The sequence below is a fragment of the Gavia stellata genome, chromosome 10 (assembly GCF_030936135.1).
Source record: "Gavia stellata isolate bGavSte3 chromosome 10, bGavSte3.hap2, whole genome shotgun sequence".
Classification (NCBI taxonomy): domain Eukaryota; kingdom Metazoa; phylum Chordata; class Aves; order Gaviiformes; family Gaviidae; genus Gavia; species Gavia stellata.
In genome coordinates, this window is record NC_082603.1 from 10523849 (window position 1) to 10541363 (window position 17515).

General features: G+C 36.9%; 1 protein-coding gene across 3 annotated transcripts in view; it reads right to left on the reverse strand.

Moving 5' to 3' along the window:
• Positions 1–1062: 1062 nt before the first annotated feature.
• Positions 1063–17515, reverse strand: part of KCNT2 (potassium sodium-activated channel subfamily T member 2) — a 150745-nt gene continuing 134292 nt past the window's right edge. For 2 of the 3 annotated variants that reach the window (XM_059821879.1, XM_059821878.1), the window contains 5 exons: positions 16531–16614; positions 15004–15132; positions 7523–7823; positions 4209–4293; positions 1063–1174 (listed from right to left, as the gene is read on the reverse strand). In XM_059821879.1, coding sequence (XP_059677862.1) covers positions 1063–1174; positions 4209–4293; positions 7523–7823; positions 15004–15132; positions 16531–16614 — 711 coding nt within the window. Of the gene's footprint in view, positions 1175–4208; positions 4294–7522; positions 7824–12056; positions 12078–15003; positions 15133–16530; positions 16615–17515 lie in introns of all 3 variants that reach the window. The other variant, XM_059821880.1, reaches the window with a different exon arrangement.

The window sequence follows — 17515 nt, forward strand, 5'->3', positions numbered from 1 at the left end:
AAATTCATGGTGCCTTTTCATGTAACGTGGTATTACATTTGGTTTATGCAATGGGTTATAGATTTCTTTACTTTTCAATTTGATACATAATTTCATATGAAAATGTATCACATTTGGGTAATCTGAATGACTGGGCATGTACTTACTTTGGACAGTTGCAGTTCTGGCATATTCATGGAAATGGGAAGGACTTGTGGTATGAATCATTCCCTAGAGGGATGCTCTCACTTTTGTATCATAATCTATTCAGGCAGGCTTCTATTGACAAACTCCCTAAGGTTAAAAAGGTTATATTTCACCTGAGCTACTATTGTTTGTAGCTTCACACAGATAGTACCTTCCCAGTTTTTGCAAATGTGGGGGGCTGCCTGTGTGAGACGATAGGGACTTTCCTCCAGGTGGGTTCCTCTGAGCTAATCTTTCAGTGGATATGCCTTGGATCTCAGCCTGTACGGTGTGATGAGGCTATGTCATTACAACCTGATCTGTGTAAACCCAGAGAACTACTGCTCAGGTCCTGGAGGCTGAAATGGGACTGAAGCTAGCCTGTTCTAATATAAATGGGTGCCAGGCTGAGATTGAAAATTTTCTCAAAGGCTGGATTCTTGAGGTGCAAAGCCTCGTTGGTGCCTTTAGGTATTAACATATTTTCTACTACAAATTATGCATGGTCTCTTTATGGGCATCAGATAATCTTTACTGATGTAGGTCAGAAGCTTAGTCACTGACATGCTTTCACCTTGATAAATATGCTTAGAAGTATCTAAGCAAAACACATGATGGAATCTGTCACTTTTTAAATCATTTGTTCATATTGGTTAAATAGTAATAGATGTCACAATTCTGTTAAGCTGAGAAAGCTCAACTACCATATTGAACAGGCCACAAGCCTGACAATCCCTTAAATCAGAGTTTCTAGACACCACGTTTCTAAATTTGGTCACTTACCCACTGTCATTTTGTTTCCAAAATCTGAATAAAAGGTACCACTCAGTTTTCAAAATGGTTAGTGGAAACAACATGTGTATAAAATTGTGTCTTAACTGTGTCTTGAGTTACATGTCAAAGTTGTGTTTCCTCCCTGCTGTCTTGTCCCACTGTATTGCAGAAGCTGTCTTTTCGGCTGGGTGCAGTATTTGGAACATAAGCCAATGGATCAGGTCGGATCAAGTATCTATAAAAAAAAATTATAACTCTTATTAGAAAGACTTGGCATGAGCAAGGATAGAATAAGTGCATACAGTTGTAATGTTGAAAACATCTAGTTCCTGTTGGGTAACTTAGGCACTTGGGTAACACCACTCACTTTAGGTGCTAATAATAAAGCTTTTCACACTTTGTCTGCCTAGACATCATCTGTAAGTACTAGGCATGGCTAAACCTTAATTTTGAGTGACAGCTCCTTTGCCAGTAACTGTGTATTTCTTTGTGTCTCCCTTTTGCATTATGCCTTAAAGAAGGGACATGCAGTCCACAGAGTCATTTCTAAAATAATTTTGTGAGAAAACAATGGATAATTCTTGTCGCTGTGCTCAGTAAATAAAAAGCCTGATGTTGATAATCTTGGTGTAGGGTGACTGTCTGGAGATGGACCTTTATTCTAAGAACTTCTAGTAGATCTGAATACCTGAGGAAAATGTCTCATGAGTTTGAATCTAAGTTTGAGATGTTTAAAATAACTTCATCTCCTCATCAGCCAAATGAAAATGCTTAAATATCCAAATAGAGATCGTGTGCATGCTGTGTGGTGCTTATAAAGATTTGCTGTATTACTTAGCAGCGGCCCTGAAGAACGTTACTGGTTTTACAGGCGATGAACTTCTACCATTCAGTGTAATGAGTATGTTTTACCTCAGACTTAATTAAAACACCCTGAAAAATTTTTCAACAAAATGCTAAATGGAGAATCCTGATTAACTGAACTAACATGTTCTGTAAGTGTATGAGCAATCGCTGTCATATTTCCCACAGCTGCTGTATCTGTTTTCAGCTCACCTAGTAACAGACCATTCCTGACTGCTCAAAGCATGGGCTTCTGAGTCTGTGGGGCATTGGCTTGATGGTGGATACCCAAGAAAAACACTTGATCTCCGTGATTTGGAAACGCCACCTGCCTCTGTTATTTTGTTAATGTTTCTCCTTCTGTCAGGGCTAAAATAGAACAGCAGCCTTCTCTTTCTCTCCTAGAATTTTTTGCTACAAATAGCCTGAACTTATTTGTGTAAGAAAAGGGTGACTTAAAATATGGGATTAAAAAAATCTACTCATACTGTTCCTATCTAGATCATGTTCTCATGGTATCATTTGTTTAAAGTCAGACTTATTACCCTCTATTTAGAACACTTGATATTTATGTTTACTCCAGAACAACCTATTTGTTTTGCTGATCCAGCCAATGAAACTGAGGAGTAGTGGAAGAGTCTGCTCTATTTTGTTCATCAAATCCAAATGAAACATGTTTAAACACATGAAAAAGATCTTACTATTTTGCTACTTTTTTTAATAAGTTTTCTTAGATTTGGGGTGAAAATGCAGGTGTTTCTGTATTTTTTTTTTTGAATGTAAACTATAGACTTTTACCTGAAATACGTAATTCACAAGTTCTACATCAAAAATAATTCTGTAGTAAGTAAATCACAGCATCCCTTAAGTAAAAATGAACAAGACTGTTAGAGTGATAAACCTTGATAACATTGTAAAAAGCCTGAATAAATTTCTAGAGCCTCGAGGATTTATAACTGGCCTGATGTCACAGCTGCCAAATCTCAGCGGTCACCTTCCTCCCTTAAGCAGTACTGCATAAGCAATGTGTGATCTTTGGATGTTACTGCAGATTACTGAAATTTGGAACTCCCAGTTGCAAGTCTTGGAACTGAAACGGCAAGTCTGAATTTGATGGGTTCGTTTATAGAATTATTTATTTGACATCTGAGCTTAAGCTGAGATACAGACCCATTCATGAAGCATCAGGAAATGAACATACATCAAGCTGGTAACAGTACGTGTGTTTACAGGCTAAATATGTGTAGGTAGCACACTACATATTCACACCACTGCAAAATTACGCAATATTGGATTGCTGATACCTTTGTTTTTCCAAAGAAAGAAAAATGGAATGCAGGATACCTAGTCCACCTAGATAGACTAGGGAACAGTATGTGAATTTACAGGTTAAATATTAGTACACATCATACCGTGGAGTTCCCTAACAATGAAAACAGTATTCCAAATAACTTTAACAAATTTTATGATAATTGCTATTGCTGTTTGATGCGGTTAATATTATGCTATGCTTTTCATGTACTACAGTGCTACAAAGCACTATGATGATTTTGTTTTAGTAACAGGAGGGCTAATAGTTCAAACAGTTTTCCTCCTTGTGAGCAAGCAGTGAGGTGGGTCTGCCCTGATGTGGAGGACCTTGCACAACCGGGCTATGTGGTTTCTTCCCTGTGGAGCAGATGGGGCGTGTTAGTATAGCAAGGCAGAGGAAGGAGAGGCTAGATGCAGAAATGGCTCAGGACCTTAACACAGGAATCACATCAGACTTCCGCATGAGACAATGCTAGATAATATCTAAAATTCTTGACTTTCAAAACTTTCTTGACAGTTCGAATTTGTGATCACTTTTTCCTCTTTTCACGTAGCCTGCAAAATTCCTGGTAGGCAAGTGAAAAAATTTCCCGTGTTAAGGTCCTGCCATTTGTATTTGAATTCTCTTAAGCATGAATATCACATGATATTCAGGGGAAGATTGCTGTTTACTTTAACAATCTTTGAATCCATGTAATAAAACCCCATTTGAAAACACTGATTTTGAAGGGTTGATCTTTCTATTTAGACTGGGTAGCTAAATTATAAGCAAGAATTTAATGAGAATATTAGTTTTGTGAAGCTATCCAGCAGACTTGGTTAGATTATTTTTAAATACACAGAGTAAGAAGAAAAATGAGAGAATATCGAGCTAAGAGCATTACTAACATATGTATTATGTATTTATATGTATATTTTAAATATATACATGTATAATTAGGTGTCTAATTAAATAGAAGTCTCCATATTTTTGTTTTTGCAGGTGCATGTGAAAGTTGGGGGTTCTTTTCCAGCAGACAGATAATAAAATAAATTCAGGCAGAAAGTGCAAACAAGAAATTTTGCAGGTCTTGTGATTGGGTTTTTTTGTTTGTTTTTTTTGTGCTTTAACTTACACTATATCATTCAGCTCTAATCTTGTATCTGGAGAAGGATTGATCAGGATGTAAGAAAGGGTGTTCTGATGATCATTCATTTCATCTAGAGAAAAAAAACATGAAATCAATTATAATTACAAACAAATTGTGAAAAGTGTGACTTCTGACAAACTAATTTGATAAAATATCATCTTTGGTTCATAGAGCTGTCAAAGTGTCAGGTGTCAAAGTGATTTCAAGTAAGTTTAGCAACTTTATTTCAACTGTACTTGAATTGGAACTATCTGACATAGCATCTTTTGAGTTATCAGCTCTCAAAATATCCTGTTTTCTTTCTGAATGTTCTAAAAATGTTCTTTTACATTTTTTTCAGTTATAGCAATTCTGAATGCAACCCAATTTTAGTGTAATTTACCAATCTGTCATGCGGCTGTATGTGGGAAGTAGGGACTTCCATCCTCAGCTGGCATTGAGTTCAAGTGATAAGCAAGGTTAAATGCAGGTGTACGGCATTCTCATCCATTTCCAGATTTGGTCAATATAAACCTTTTTTACCCTTTCCCTGTTTAACTAGTAAGCATTTTCCTTTTATCACCTGTGCCAATGGGTTGAAATGTGAATGCTGTATAAATGGATATCGGCATTTCTTCCTTGCGTTTTTTACTATTCTTCTAATGGTATGTTGCAAATGAAGGCTGACAGAAAATTTTTTTTTTAAGGCTTTTGCCCAGTCGAGTCTTGCTACACTTCTGTAGCTGTCATTGCACTATCTTTCGTATAGCTTTCTCTTGGTACACTTCCTGGGGTGCTGCAGTGAGACTAGTTTTAATTTGATAGGACTAAAAATGAGAGGCATTTCTTCTGTGTTATTTTCTCTCTTCAGCATTTTAGGGGAAATTATTTGAAAGAGAACAGCCCCATTCTAGTTTCAATGCAATTCCCAAATCTTTTGTTAATGAAGTATTCTTGATATATTGTCTGTAGGTTGAAAATTACTGTATTGGGTATTTTCTAGTACGTGTAATTTTTCTACATGCTTGTATCACATATTTGCACCACCATAAGTACTTCTGTCTAGAACACAATTAGATAAGCTCACATCAACTCTTAGTATAGATGCAATTACACAGCTAAAATGGTGTTTTACAATACAGCTTATTTCAGTAAGGTGAAACTGATGCAAAGTATTATAACTAGTTATACAAGCACCTGTACCATCATACTAACATCACCACACCTCTGCTAGAGGCTTACATAGTCAAAACTGTGTTGTGTCTCAGTTGGCTTAAATGAATTCAGTTAATTGAATTTAAATTTGGAGGTCTTGGAGGTTATTAGGTTATCAGTCTAAAAAGGGCACTGAAGATGTGAAATTGGCTTTAGAGATCATCCCTGTACATGGAGATATATAAGCAGCTGTGATTTTTTTTTTTTTTGTTACTTGGTGTGGTTTTTTCATTGTTCCCCTGTACATACAGAGAGACAGTACTAAGGAGTATGTTTAACTCCTGCAGGGAGCTAACTGGCATGATTGATTCATGCTAGTTTGAAAGAAGAAGGAGATTTAAAAGTTTCTACTCCATGTTTAATATGTAGTGGGATGAGTGGGGAATGAGCTAGCTCTGAAGGGGAGTGAAAGGCTTCTGAAATTTCTTACTGAATGTGAGGAAAGGTGGAGAGATGGCAGTGGGAATGTGACAACACAGGTTTGCAGTTGACTGCATGTGTAAAACTGGTTTTTGGTTCTTTGAGGGTTTTTTGGGTGTTTTTTCCCCAGAATGTGGGTGTTCCTGGGGTTGTAAAAGTTGAAGCTTTCTTTATAATTAGGCACATCTGTAAGAAAATAGGGAAGTGATCACGAAGATTTATAAATCAGAATCAGGGCAAATACATGTAATCAGGTGAAGTATTTACGTGTCAAGATTTTGCTGTTCTGCAGGTGGTATATAATCTTCCTAAATTTAAAAAATGAAACAAATATTTACTGTTGGCTTTTAACTAGGATTTTAAAAGAACAATAGGTATACAACAAAGTTTTCTTGTTACTAGTATAAATACAAATCAAATTTACAAAACTTCTTTGTGGTTAGTCATTGTGGCCTGTGTCACTCCTGGAAAATACTTAGTCCTGAATCTTTGTGAAGAAAGTCATATAGTATCCACAAAGAAAACAGGAATAATAATTATCCAGTTGGAGCTTGTATTTACGTATCTAATTTGTAAAGTTAGAGCAAAACTACAGCTGTGTATTCTGTAGCAACCTTCTCTCACAATTGATTTTTTTATCAATAGCAACAATAAGAACTACTGTTGGGTAGTACATTGCTATTGGTGTCAAAAGATGTTTTGACCCTGCATTAAGAATTTGTGTAGTTAAAATGGACAAATAAAAAATATCCATTCTGCAGGAAATGCCACATCTACCTTCTGTTAATGAATATTTTAGGGAAAAGTCAAATTGAAAAATAATTGTGTTGAAAAATGAAGAGTAACACATTTGTAAAACAGTACGTTTTGGATTCTTCAAATGAAAATTGAGTACGGGAATCCCAGTGTTGGTGCTTCTGAAGCAGAAAACACTAAGCTCCGTATTGGACCTATTATTCAGACAAATAAGTTGGAATCTAGAAATTCTTGGTTTCTAGGAAAACTAGAACCTGTAGTTCTGGGGGTTTCTGGGGGTTTCTACACAACATGCTACAGAGCCAAGGCCATAGAAAGGCAACCCAGGCAGCTGTGGTGCATATAGTAAAAAAGTTGTAACAGAGCTCTTGTCAATAGCTTTTAAAAAAAGAAACCCACAAATAAAAAAGCAACCCAGCATCATCCTTGCTGGAGAAGGAGTTGATGGATAAAAATGGCATCTAAAGACCTAGTGAAACATGCTTCATAAAAATTACTTTAATGTGTCACTTTGGCATTAATTTTAAAAATTGTGGGGAAAATGCAATATCCTTCACATATAAACAGCTCTCCACCTTGACATATGAGTGAACTTCACAGCACTTCTGTCTTCATCTATATTTCAGAAAGTTTACGGAAATATGGCTCAGTTGTTCAATGACAGGGGAATGTTTATATATTCTGCATAAACATATCATATGTGCTAAATATAAGTGTGACTGACATGCTGCCTTCTGAGCTTTCCATCTGAAAATAGGAATGGGTATTAAAAACATTCCAGCAAGTTTCTCTCAGTAAAAACACCAAAACCAACAAAACAAAACCATTACGATAAACTTAATATTTTGTTTATGGCACCCTCAGTTCTTAAAAGTAAGTTAATCTTGCATAATACTAATGTTTTTATTAAAGTATTATGGCAATCATACCGTATCCTGCTGGAGAAAGGCCCAGATGCTTCATTCTGTTTTTCACAAGTTCAGCAAGCTCCTGTCTTTCTGACCTCCTGTAAAGGTTCATTCGCTGCTGGTTTATCTTCTCAGCTGTTTTACCAGAGTGTCTTGGTACTCTTCTGCTCAGCCGTCGGGCCCATTGCATGCTTTTTCGTCGTAACAAGGGACGATCAGACTGATCGCTAGATGTTGAGTTACGATGATTACTACGATAACTAATCTGTTCTTTGGTGTCTTTAGTGTCTTCCCATTCTTCCACACTGATAGAGATTTGAGACTTGAAAATGACAAGAGAGATTAAGGGCTTTAAAAATGGAAGCGGATTAAGATATTCCCTCCTCTTTTCAACAGTGCAGTTGAACATGTGTTTTGGTGGCAATGGAGCTGAAGGGGATTCAGCTGTTTGTACTTAACAAGTGTTCCTGAACTGGGCACCCTTTACTAGACTTTGACTTTTTATGTAAAAAGCTCATTTATGATATAAATATGTTTCTCAAGTGCAAAAGCAGTTAAGTGTTATTTAGTGCCTGATTCCATTTGGATTCTGAGAACAACTCTAGCCTTCTGATACTGCCTTTCCAGAATCTAGGAATCTGTTCTGAATGACTTCTCCACTTGCAAGTCTGCGTATTTTTAGAAATTCAAGTTCTGTAACTGCTTTTTAGATGTATGTTGTGGATTCATTAAGTAATAGTTCAACTTTGGCTGTGCTGTTCTGAGTACTCTTTTAAGACCACAGGTGAAACATGCCTGTTACCTGTGTCCCAAATTCCCAGGCATTTTTGACCTTCCACGCATAATATCTGGAATGCCTCTGTGTCTGAAAACGGGGACATATGCGGTAGCTTTCAGTGTGATTCAGGGCACCTCTTGCAAAGGAGGTAATGAATTCCTACCTTAAAGCATAGTGATGTTGCTTTTTCACTCATATAGTAACCAAAAAAGCAGACTTAAGGGCCAAAAGCTGGCCCTCTGTTGTTGTTTTCTTCATGCTACCCAAGTATGACCAACGGTATATGTATACAGCAGTAGTGAAATAACTCAAGTGGATGGGCTACATACACAGTTCTAACATATACAAAGTCATCATAGGGAATATAAGAGGAAACATTTCAAAAGATAACTTTGAAATGGTTTTAATGTCTGTTTTACATTTAACTAATACTTTTAGCTTCTAGTTTCAAAACTGCTTCCTTATAATCCTGAGTTATTGTTGTGATCTTTGAAACATGTCTTATTGACAACGAAATAGTGAAGCCCTCACTGGTATCATCACAGTCACATTGCCAAGTTACTGGTGACTGATCTCAGTGTTTAAAATACATAAATGAAGTATAAACCATAGATGACTTAAAGTGGAGCTGCTCAGTTTGTATGACTCCCCAAGAACAGAAAGAGTTCACAGTATGCTGGAAGTGATCAGTGAATAAAGTAAATTTAACTGAAGAGCTACTGAGGTTCTAAAGGCCTTTTCCCATTAATATAAAATCTGAAAACAAGATTCTGTTGACTTCATCGGTGTTGAATATAACCTTTCTTTAAGAGGCTCAGCACCCTCTCCCACACAGAATCTGTAAGGCTCCTGGAGTCCATAAAATAACATTTGATATGAGTAAGTCTTGACAGTGTGAGAAAGATACTAATTTTTTCTTTTGCACAGACTAGCTTTTATCTGTGTAAAAAAAAAAAAAGAAAAAAAACCCAAACACTCAAACAAACAACAAACCAATCAAACCCAATAATTAAAAAGAACACTAAATATGCTTATGTTGTAGCACTTCAAGTAAAAATCACATTTTTAATATTCTAGACTAGGATCTTGCAATAAGCCTCATGCAAAGACCCACTAATTTATTGAGGCTCTTCAGCTTAGTCTGCAATAGAAATGGTTCTTATTTTAAAAATTACATGATTTCTGAAGTTTTGTTACTGACTCAGCTGATGTTATTTTGGGTAGGGCATAAGAGAGGACCCTGAATCCCTGTGTACAGGAATGCTATTTGCTTTTTTTTGTTGTTGTCAATTTAAAATAACAGATAACATTTTGGTTTTGCATGTATTTTACAATATGGATTAAGGTAAGCAAAGTACATTCCATATGATAAGGTGCTACTTATAGATGGGAAGGGTCTATTTGGTGTGAATAAATCTGATACAAACTGACTATAAAGGATGGCCTTGTTTTGCCTTTCTTCCCATCTGCATTGGTAGCTTTCCTTGCCTAGCTCTTGATAAAACAACCATCTGGAGTTGCTGGCAGTAGTATTGGAAAGGCAGAGACCAATCATTCCAATTATTACAGGAGCATAAGTCACATTTTTTGAGCCAGAGATTAATCAGGAGAGGCCAAGTAAAAGAACAAGTCTTTTGATTCTGTGAATCTATAAATCCTTAGCTTGAACTTTTAAAACAGTGGGATAGGTGAGTTGAAACCATAAATGAAGGTGATAAATATTTACTTAGGTGACTATTCAGTTTTTACGGTGCCTGTTGAGAAAGGTGTGCAGAATGGCCCTTCCCTGTATGCAGGAGGAAAAAAATTAAACTGTTTAAAGACAAAGCAAAACCAAAGAAACCCAAACCCTCTTTCAAAGGCAGCACAAAAGCGTGCCTGCCTGTGGCAGCTGTTTAATGCATAGAAGATAAAAGCCCAACACAGAGTACTTCTGTGTCCCCCTCTGTTTTAATCAGTCTTAAACTTTCTTTAAAAATACTTTCACAACTATCATTAATTTATTTTGAGGTTTGGTTGCTTTTATTTCTTTTAATTTCCTTTTTGCAGAGCTTGTAAATTTGCTGTATGAGAAGCATAACTGATGAGATGGTGTCACTACTACTATATAGTAGTAACTGATCATCTTATGTTTTATGAAGTGTATTTTTTTTTTTGAGATTCCTTAAAGTAGAAACATGGTCAAATCTCTGGAAAATACTAAGGTGCATGTTAAGTCTTTACATAATCACTTCTACTTTTACTGTATGTAACAAATAAAGTGAAGAAATGTATGCCTTTAAACTTTTTTTCCCCCACGTTTATGTGGTGGTGTTTTGGTTTGGTTTTTTTTTTTTTTTTAAAAGGCATGTTCCCATCTAAAGTATCAGACTGTGTGCCAAAATGAGTGTGATTGCTCACTTGTGCTGCTGGACATCTGTGTCTCACAGGGGTTTTTTACTTGGGCATGGTGCTCTAATAGGATATTTCACACCCTTATTTAAACACTAGCTCAAGTTGGCCAACACGTGGCAGGAACGGGAATGTGGTCATAAACACACTAGTGTTCGTATTTGAGATGGTCAGGGTGGCTGTGAGTATGGTAGTAACAGCACTACAACACCAAACATCAATTAGTTTCTTGGATCTTTGTTCCCTTGCCTTGCTGCTCCTTGGGAGCTAAGTATGTAAAATATAGAACAGTTTCAATGTGCGGATTCATCTATTCTATTCTGAAGCAATGCCTTATTTTTATCTAACTGCAAGTTTTATGTTAAAATAACTTTACCGTTCTGTATACCAATAACCCTTAATTGCATCTAGGGCTCTAGGAATGCTTTTCTGCTCCAACAGCTGTCTGAACCATTGTTAAGTACAGCCACATATTCCTTCTATGATAAACTTGGGGATTGTTGTCCGTTAGCATTTAAGGTGTTTAGGATCAAGGCTTTCACCAGACTGTAAAGATGATCTGTTATCTTCAGAATTCAACACAGACAGGCCCAATGGGGGACAAAATTCCACCGAGCTTTTTTGAAAGTCCCAGTCTGTCAGCTTTCAGATTTTTAATAAGATGTTTGTGTCCAGAACAATGCTGCTTTAAGCTTTATTTACTCAAGGCTGATCCATTGCATAGTTCCATTTCCTGGAAGGATTTTACTCCCAGGGTTTAACCCAGTATACTGTTTTTGGCTGGGGTAGAGTTAATTTCCTTCATAGTAGCTAGTATGGGGCTATGTTTTGGATTTGTGCTGAAAACAGTGTTGATACACAGGGATGTTTTCGTTACTGCTGAGCAGTGCTTACACAGAGTCAAGGCCTCTTCTGCTTCTCATACCACCCCACCAGCGAGTAGGCTGGGGGTGCACAAGAAGTTGGGAGGGGACACAGCCGGGACAGCTGACCCCAACTGACCAGAGGGATATTCCATACCGTATGGCACTGTGTTCAGCAATAGCGGCTGGAGGAAGATGAAGGAATGGGGGGACTTGCGGAGTAACGGCATTTGTCTTCCCAAGTAAGTGTGATGGAGCCCTGCTTTCCTGGACATGGCTAAGCACCTGCCTGCTGATGGGAAGTAGTGAATGAATTCTTTATTTTGCTTTGTTTGCACATGCAGCTTTGGCTTTACCTATTAAACTTTCTTTATCTCAACTCCAGAGTTGTCTCACTTTTACCTTTCCGATTCTCTCCCCCATCCCACTGGGGAGGCGCGAGTGAGCGGCTGTGTGGCGCTTCCTATCTATTGGGCTTAAACCATGACACCCAGAAACAGGCAGATAATAAGCAAATACTTACTTGTGAAGCCATTTCTCGTGACTGACAAAGAAATGGGAAAAAGAAAACAAAAGACAATTGAAACAGACGTGAATCTAAAGAAATAAACATGGACTGTTTAACAGGAACCACAGAAAATCAGCCACACAGGTAGTAAGGAAGACTTCATATCTCCTTTTTTTTTCTTTTATGAAATGGAAAAGGTGCAGGTCATTGTGAAGCAGGCTAGATTTGCTTGTTATTTAGTAACTAGAGCACTGAAAACTTGCTTTCTTTTTAAAGGAATTATATTTTTCTGTCAGACTGAAGTGAGGGCTTCTCATTTGCATACTAGGAAAAGGGGGTGTCAAAGGAGAAATAGTACATATACAAATATTAGTATTGGCATATTTTGTTCTTGTGACTTAAGTTAACCATTAACTGACAGCTTTCAGGTGTGTGCAATACAAATTAAGCTTTATATGTCCGTTTAAACTCACATTGAAATAAACATTGCAGGTTCTCTGAGTTAGAAACCTTCAAATTATGGTTAGAAGCTCAAGATTCCTGAGAAAAAGCTATTCACATTTCTCTAAGCTCCATTTTAAACATCTAATCCAACAATATTTTGAAGTTGTTTCTGGCTTAATATATTGAAAATCTAAAATGATAGCCCATGCTAATATTATTTTATTAGTGAAATTAGTCAAAAATGTCTTTAACTTCAAAAGAAACACTGCAGAAACATTACAGCTTTCAGCATCTCTGCATTTGTAGGTGTCTACCCATAAAGACTGCAGAAGCAGGTTAGATGTTGCTCTTTGTATTCTGGGGAAGAGCTAGATTAGGGAAGATTCCCCTGCCCCTTTCCAGAGGGGGTAGGGTTTCACAAATGCTCACCCACTAAACAAGAAACTGCTGAAGTATTTAGGTGTGAAAATATCACTGGGGGTCTGCATTCAGAGCCTCGAGCTTTTTAAAAAGAATAACAAATGCTTTTACTTCACTTAATAGACAAAGACAGTGCCACTCTTCCACACTAGTCCAGTACCTGACAATTTGAAAACTTAACTAGGAGACTTCCCCATGCCCCTGCCCTCCTTCTTCCTCCACCTGATCTAACTCAAACTCTTCATGAGACTACCTGTGAAAGCTGGCAGGAAGTAATAGTAGAACTCCTCTTACCTATTGGGCAGTGGCTTCCAGGCTGGTTTCAGTGTCTGAATGTTTTCAGAAATTGCTTCTTTTGTAAAAGATAATCAATAACTATCTCAAACTAAATCTGGGCCTGGTCTGATCAAGCACTTTAGCAGCTGCATGCATACAGGCTCCAGAGGTTCCCAATGTTATGGTAAAATTGCGGGTTTAGAGTTAAGTGACTGATAGTCCCAAACCTTGTTTTCAGAAAAACATTTGAAAGATCTTTAATTTACCAGTTAAGCTTGCCTCAGAAGACTTATTTGAGTGTGTATGCTTACCCCCATCCCCCTGCCAAAAAAAAAAAAGTTCATGTAGAAAAGATGAGTGTTACACTATTTATAGTTACCCCTCCCCTGTACAGATGCTGTTTGCCAGTCAGCCTGCATGTTTGAAAGCATGTGAAAATGCAGAAAGGAAAAAACCAGGCCACTATAATGCACTCTTCACAGTATGGTGTACGCTCACAGTTCAACTGTTCTTGATTCTCTTTTTTGGACCTGAAGTTAAATACCCGGCTGTGAATGTGAGAATAAAGCATTGCCGTGTATTTTATCTTACTTATCCTTATTTAAGGAATTCTTAAAATCTGGCATGTTCTCCGTTTTGTTGAAAGCTATGACAGGTTTTTTTTTTTTCATATTAGCAGTGATGCTGCCCATATTATTCTCCAAGGAATGATTTTGATGGATTATGTTAATGCTGCTATATTTAAAAAAAACAGCTGACAGTATTGCAGTGGTGCAGTCCACTGGCTAAGCTGTAAAAGCCACCTGTAGAGGTGTTGGTGGCCCACAAAGAGAGACACTGGTGAACTTGGTCGAATATTGTATAGCTTTTTGTAACCCTTATTTTTAAATTAACTTTAACTGAATGTTTGTACTTCCTTCAAGATAAATCTTGCGGTTAACATTACATGGCTTAATGTTTTGTAACATTTTTCTGAAATATGGAAGAGAAAATATGAATTGTCTTGGAAATTAGTAAACTATGTCTGAGTATTTCAGAAGAAAGGAGAAAGTTGTTCACTGTTGCATTTTAGAGCTGTATTTGAGCCATGGTTTTATGAGATGGCAGTATTAATGGTCACGTAAACAAATGGCTTCTAAATGACAGAAATAAAAGCTGCACAAACAAAAAAATGTATGTTATAGTCAGGAAAAAGTATTTTTATCATTCTTTACATATAGGGAGAAATGTATACGTTTACATGGCAGACACATAGATACATATATACAAAAAATTACCACTGTTTGCCAGCTAAATTTAGAGCAATCCCACAATACTTTTAATAACATTAATTTATTCTCTTGTTGCTCCTTTCTAGTTAGAAATTCGCGTGAATACTGAAATGCCACCTGTTTTGAGATAGTGTTGATATTCTTGTCATACTTGATACAGGACCTGGTCATGCAGCTTGTAATGGATATTGCCATTAGTCACCACATGCAAGTTCAGACTAGAGCTATCTATCCTATCCTAGCCTGTCCTGTCTGCGCCTGAGCTGCCCCTTGTTTTCAACCAGTCAGTTCTCTGTAAGCGAGCACAGGAATGCAAGTCAGTATGTAGACTGGCTCTGGGTATTCATGGAGTCTGGGGCTGAACGTGAGCCCTGAGTTAAGGTATACATGTCAGCAGAGGGAGACCTTCAGTGGGTTATTGGAATTCTGTGCATTTGCAGATATGGCATTCACAATAGTCTTTAAATAAGTAGTTCCCATTCTTATGAAGACCAAAGAATGTTGTATACTCTGTAATCAAATCCAAAGAAAAGTGTAGTAAACTGACATACCTCGGATGTTGTAAGCTTTTGGGATTCTGTCCTATAGACTCCAATTGGAATGTCTCCTGTAGAAGAACAAAGTTTCTGATATAGTCTGGCATATGTCCTAATCCATAGATCCTCTTCTGTGATTTTCATCTAAACAAATAATAATAGCAAGGAGGACTTTTAACTCTTGAGGGCTTATCACTCGTTCACCATACTACTCTTGAAAAATTTTTAAAACTAAGCACTAACTGGTAATGATCATATTGTAGCATTACACCTTTGCTCCACAACAAATCTGGAACTCTATTGAGTCTGTAGACACTTTCTTTTGTTCTCTTCCTGTTTGGGAGACATTGTAGTGCAAATGGTTCAGTCTTATGAAATTACTTCTGTTCTTGTTTTAAAATTACTTAAACTTATGTGGCATCCTTCATCCAGTATTCATATCTGACTAAAATTCAAAAGAATGAACTGAATATTGGCAGCAGTAAGAAACTGGTGATGGACAGACTGAAGAACACGGAGTATTTTGAATGCAGCCAGATAACTGTTTGCTAGACTGCAGGCTGAGTATTTGGGGGGGGGAGGGCGAGTAATACACTAAGCATAAATAGCACAAGAAATTCTTAAATTAATCTCAAGTATTTCATTACTATTACACTAGCTTTATTTCAAGATATGTGAACCTCTTTTCAGAGATTCAACTGTCTTGCATTCACTGTAACAAAGCTTAATGATTGACCAACAAATCCATAATTGTTTTTTATTTAAACAGCTTTCTTAAACCATCATTGGTAACTTCCTTTTTGAGAACAACGTCCTGCAATTCTTTATAGTTCCCCAGAAAGCAACTGGTAAATAACTCAACTTCTACTTATCTGTTTGCCATCTGGGGTGCAGTGGGTGTGGGAGAAAACGGAAAGGTGGGGTTTATTTTTAATAAAAATAATTTTCTATGGTTTTATTTTTTTATGTGTGTGTCTACATACAAAAAATAGATATAAAAATAAACTCTGCATTGGGGAATATTCACATACATGGTAACAAGATGACTTTTGAACTTTGACACCTAAACTGAAGTAATTTAATACATCTTATCTTTATGTAAAATCCAGTTCTGCCCTTTTATTGCCTATGATGGAAATGGGTGTTGTGAAATAGCATTGTGTGTAAGTACTAGCCAGGCTGTACAAAACAGGTGGTGCTTCCTGGGTTTCATATACTTAATTTTTAAAATTGGTTGCTGAACTGCCATTGCTGTTTCATATAAAATGCACTTTTCCTGAGTTTTCCTGTCTTTCCTATTTTCCTTTGTGCTTTACAGAATGTATTGTGTTTTCTTGAGGGAGGGGGTGTTTTTTGCTATGAAAGTAACTAAAAATGGGTATGTTTTCTATCTAATTTATTTGTCTTCTCCCCTAGTGAAAAAGGAAGTAGATGGCCTTTCTTGGACTTTCACAAAAGGAAGTGCCGTACAAAGAAAGTAGAAGTATTTTGCAGACAGTACATAATCTTCTCTGGTACTCTGTAATAATTTTAGTAACTTACGGAACAAAGAAACCCAGATCCTGGTGTGGTATCAAGTCCCAGTAGAAGTCTTGTGATAGAAATCATATAATCTTTCACAAATGACTGCAAGATTTTTAAAAAGAGAGATGGAAAAGAAAGAAAAAAGCTTTAATGAACAAATGAGCAGGTAACCATTAGCACCATGTGTGAATTTCAAAGAAATTGTACATCTCTGTTTGCAATCAATCTCTTTATCGTTTAAGTATTTTAATCACTGTAGAAATAGCCATCCCTTTCTTTGTGCTGAATCTACTTACATAAAATAAGGGGGGGTTTATTTAGTTCTGCATATGCGTGCAATGTACATACAGTATTGAAAGAGACTAAGGTATAGTAAGGCACCATGAAAGTGGAGATGAATGTAAATGTAAGATCAATGAAAGTAAGATGTTAGCTTTATTAGGTGTGAAAATATAATAACAAACTCTTCCGAGCAAAAGAAATGCTGTCATATGTTAATGGGTCTGCACTACTGAGTAGTGGGTAATACTAAGGTGAGACTGCTATTATTTTAATGCAAACGAGTCACTTGCCTTCGCCAATCCATCTATTTTTTTAAGGGTAGATCTGCCTTATTTCAGGTCAGGCTTTTTGCTGTGCTAACAGAAGTGTTTTGCTAATTGGTTAAAATGTAGAAATTAAGCTAAATGTAGAAGTGTAGGCTAAGACCGGGAAGAGATATTACATCAGCTAAAATCACAAATATTTCTCCTCCTTATGAGTTGGCCTGCTGGAATCAGAGGGCCATGTGGGTGCTTTACTAACTGTGGTAGGATTGTTCATTGCCACCTCTTCTTAGGTGTAGTAGGGCAGCATTCAAGGCAGGCTATCAATCCTTGTTGGAACACAACTTGCCATTAGCTCTTTCAGCTTAATGCAAACATGGAGCTAGCAAATAGGTTTTAATAAAGAAATACCTTACAAAGGTGTTATGTAAACCCTTCAGAGTTATAGCATCTGAATT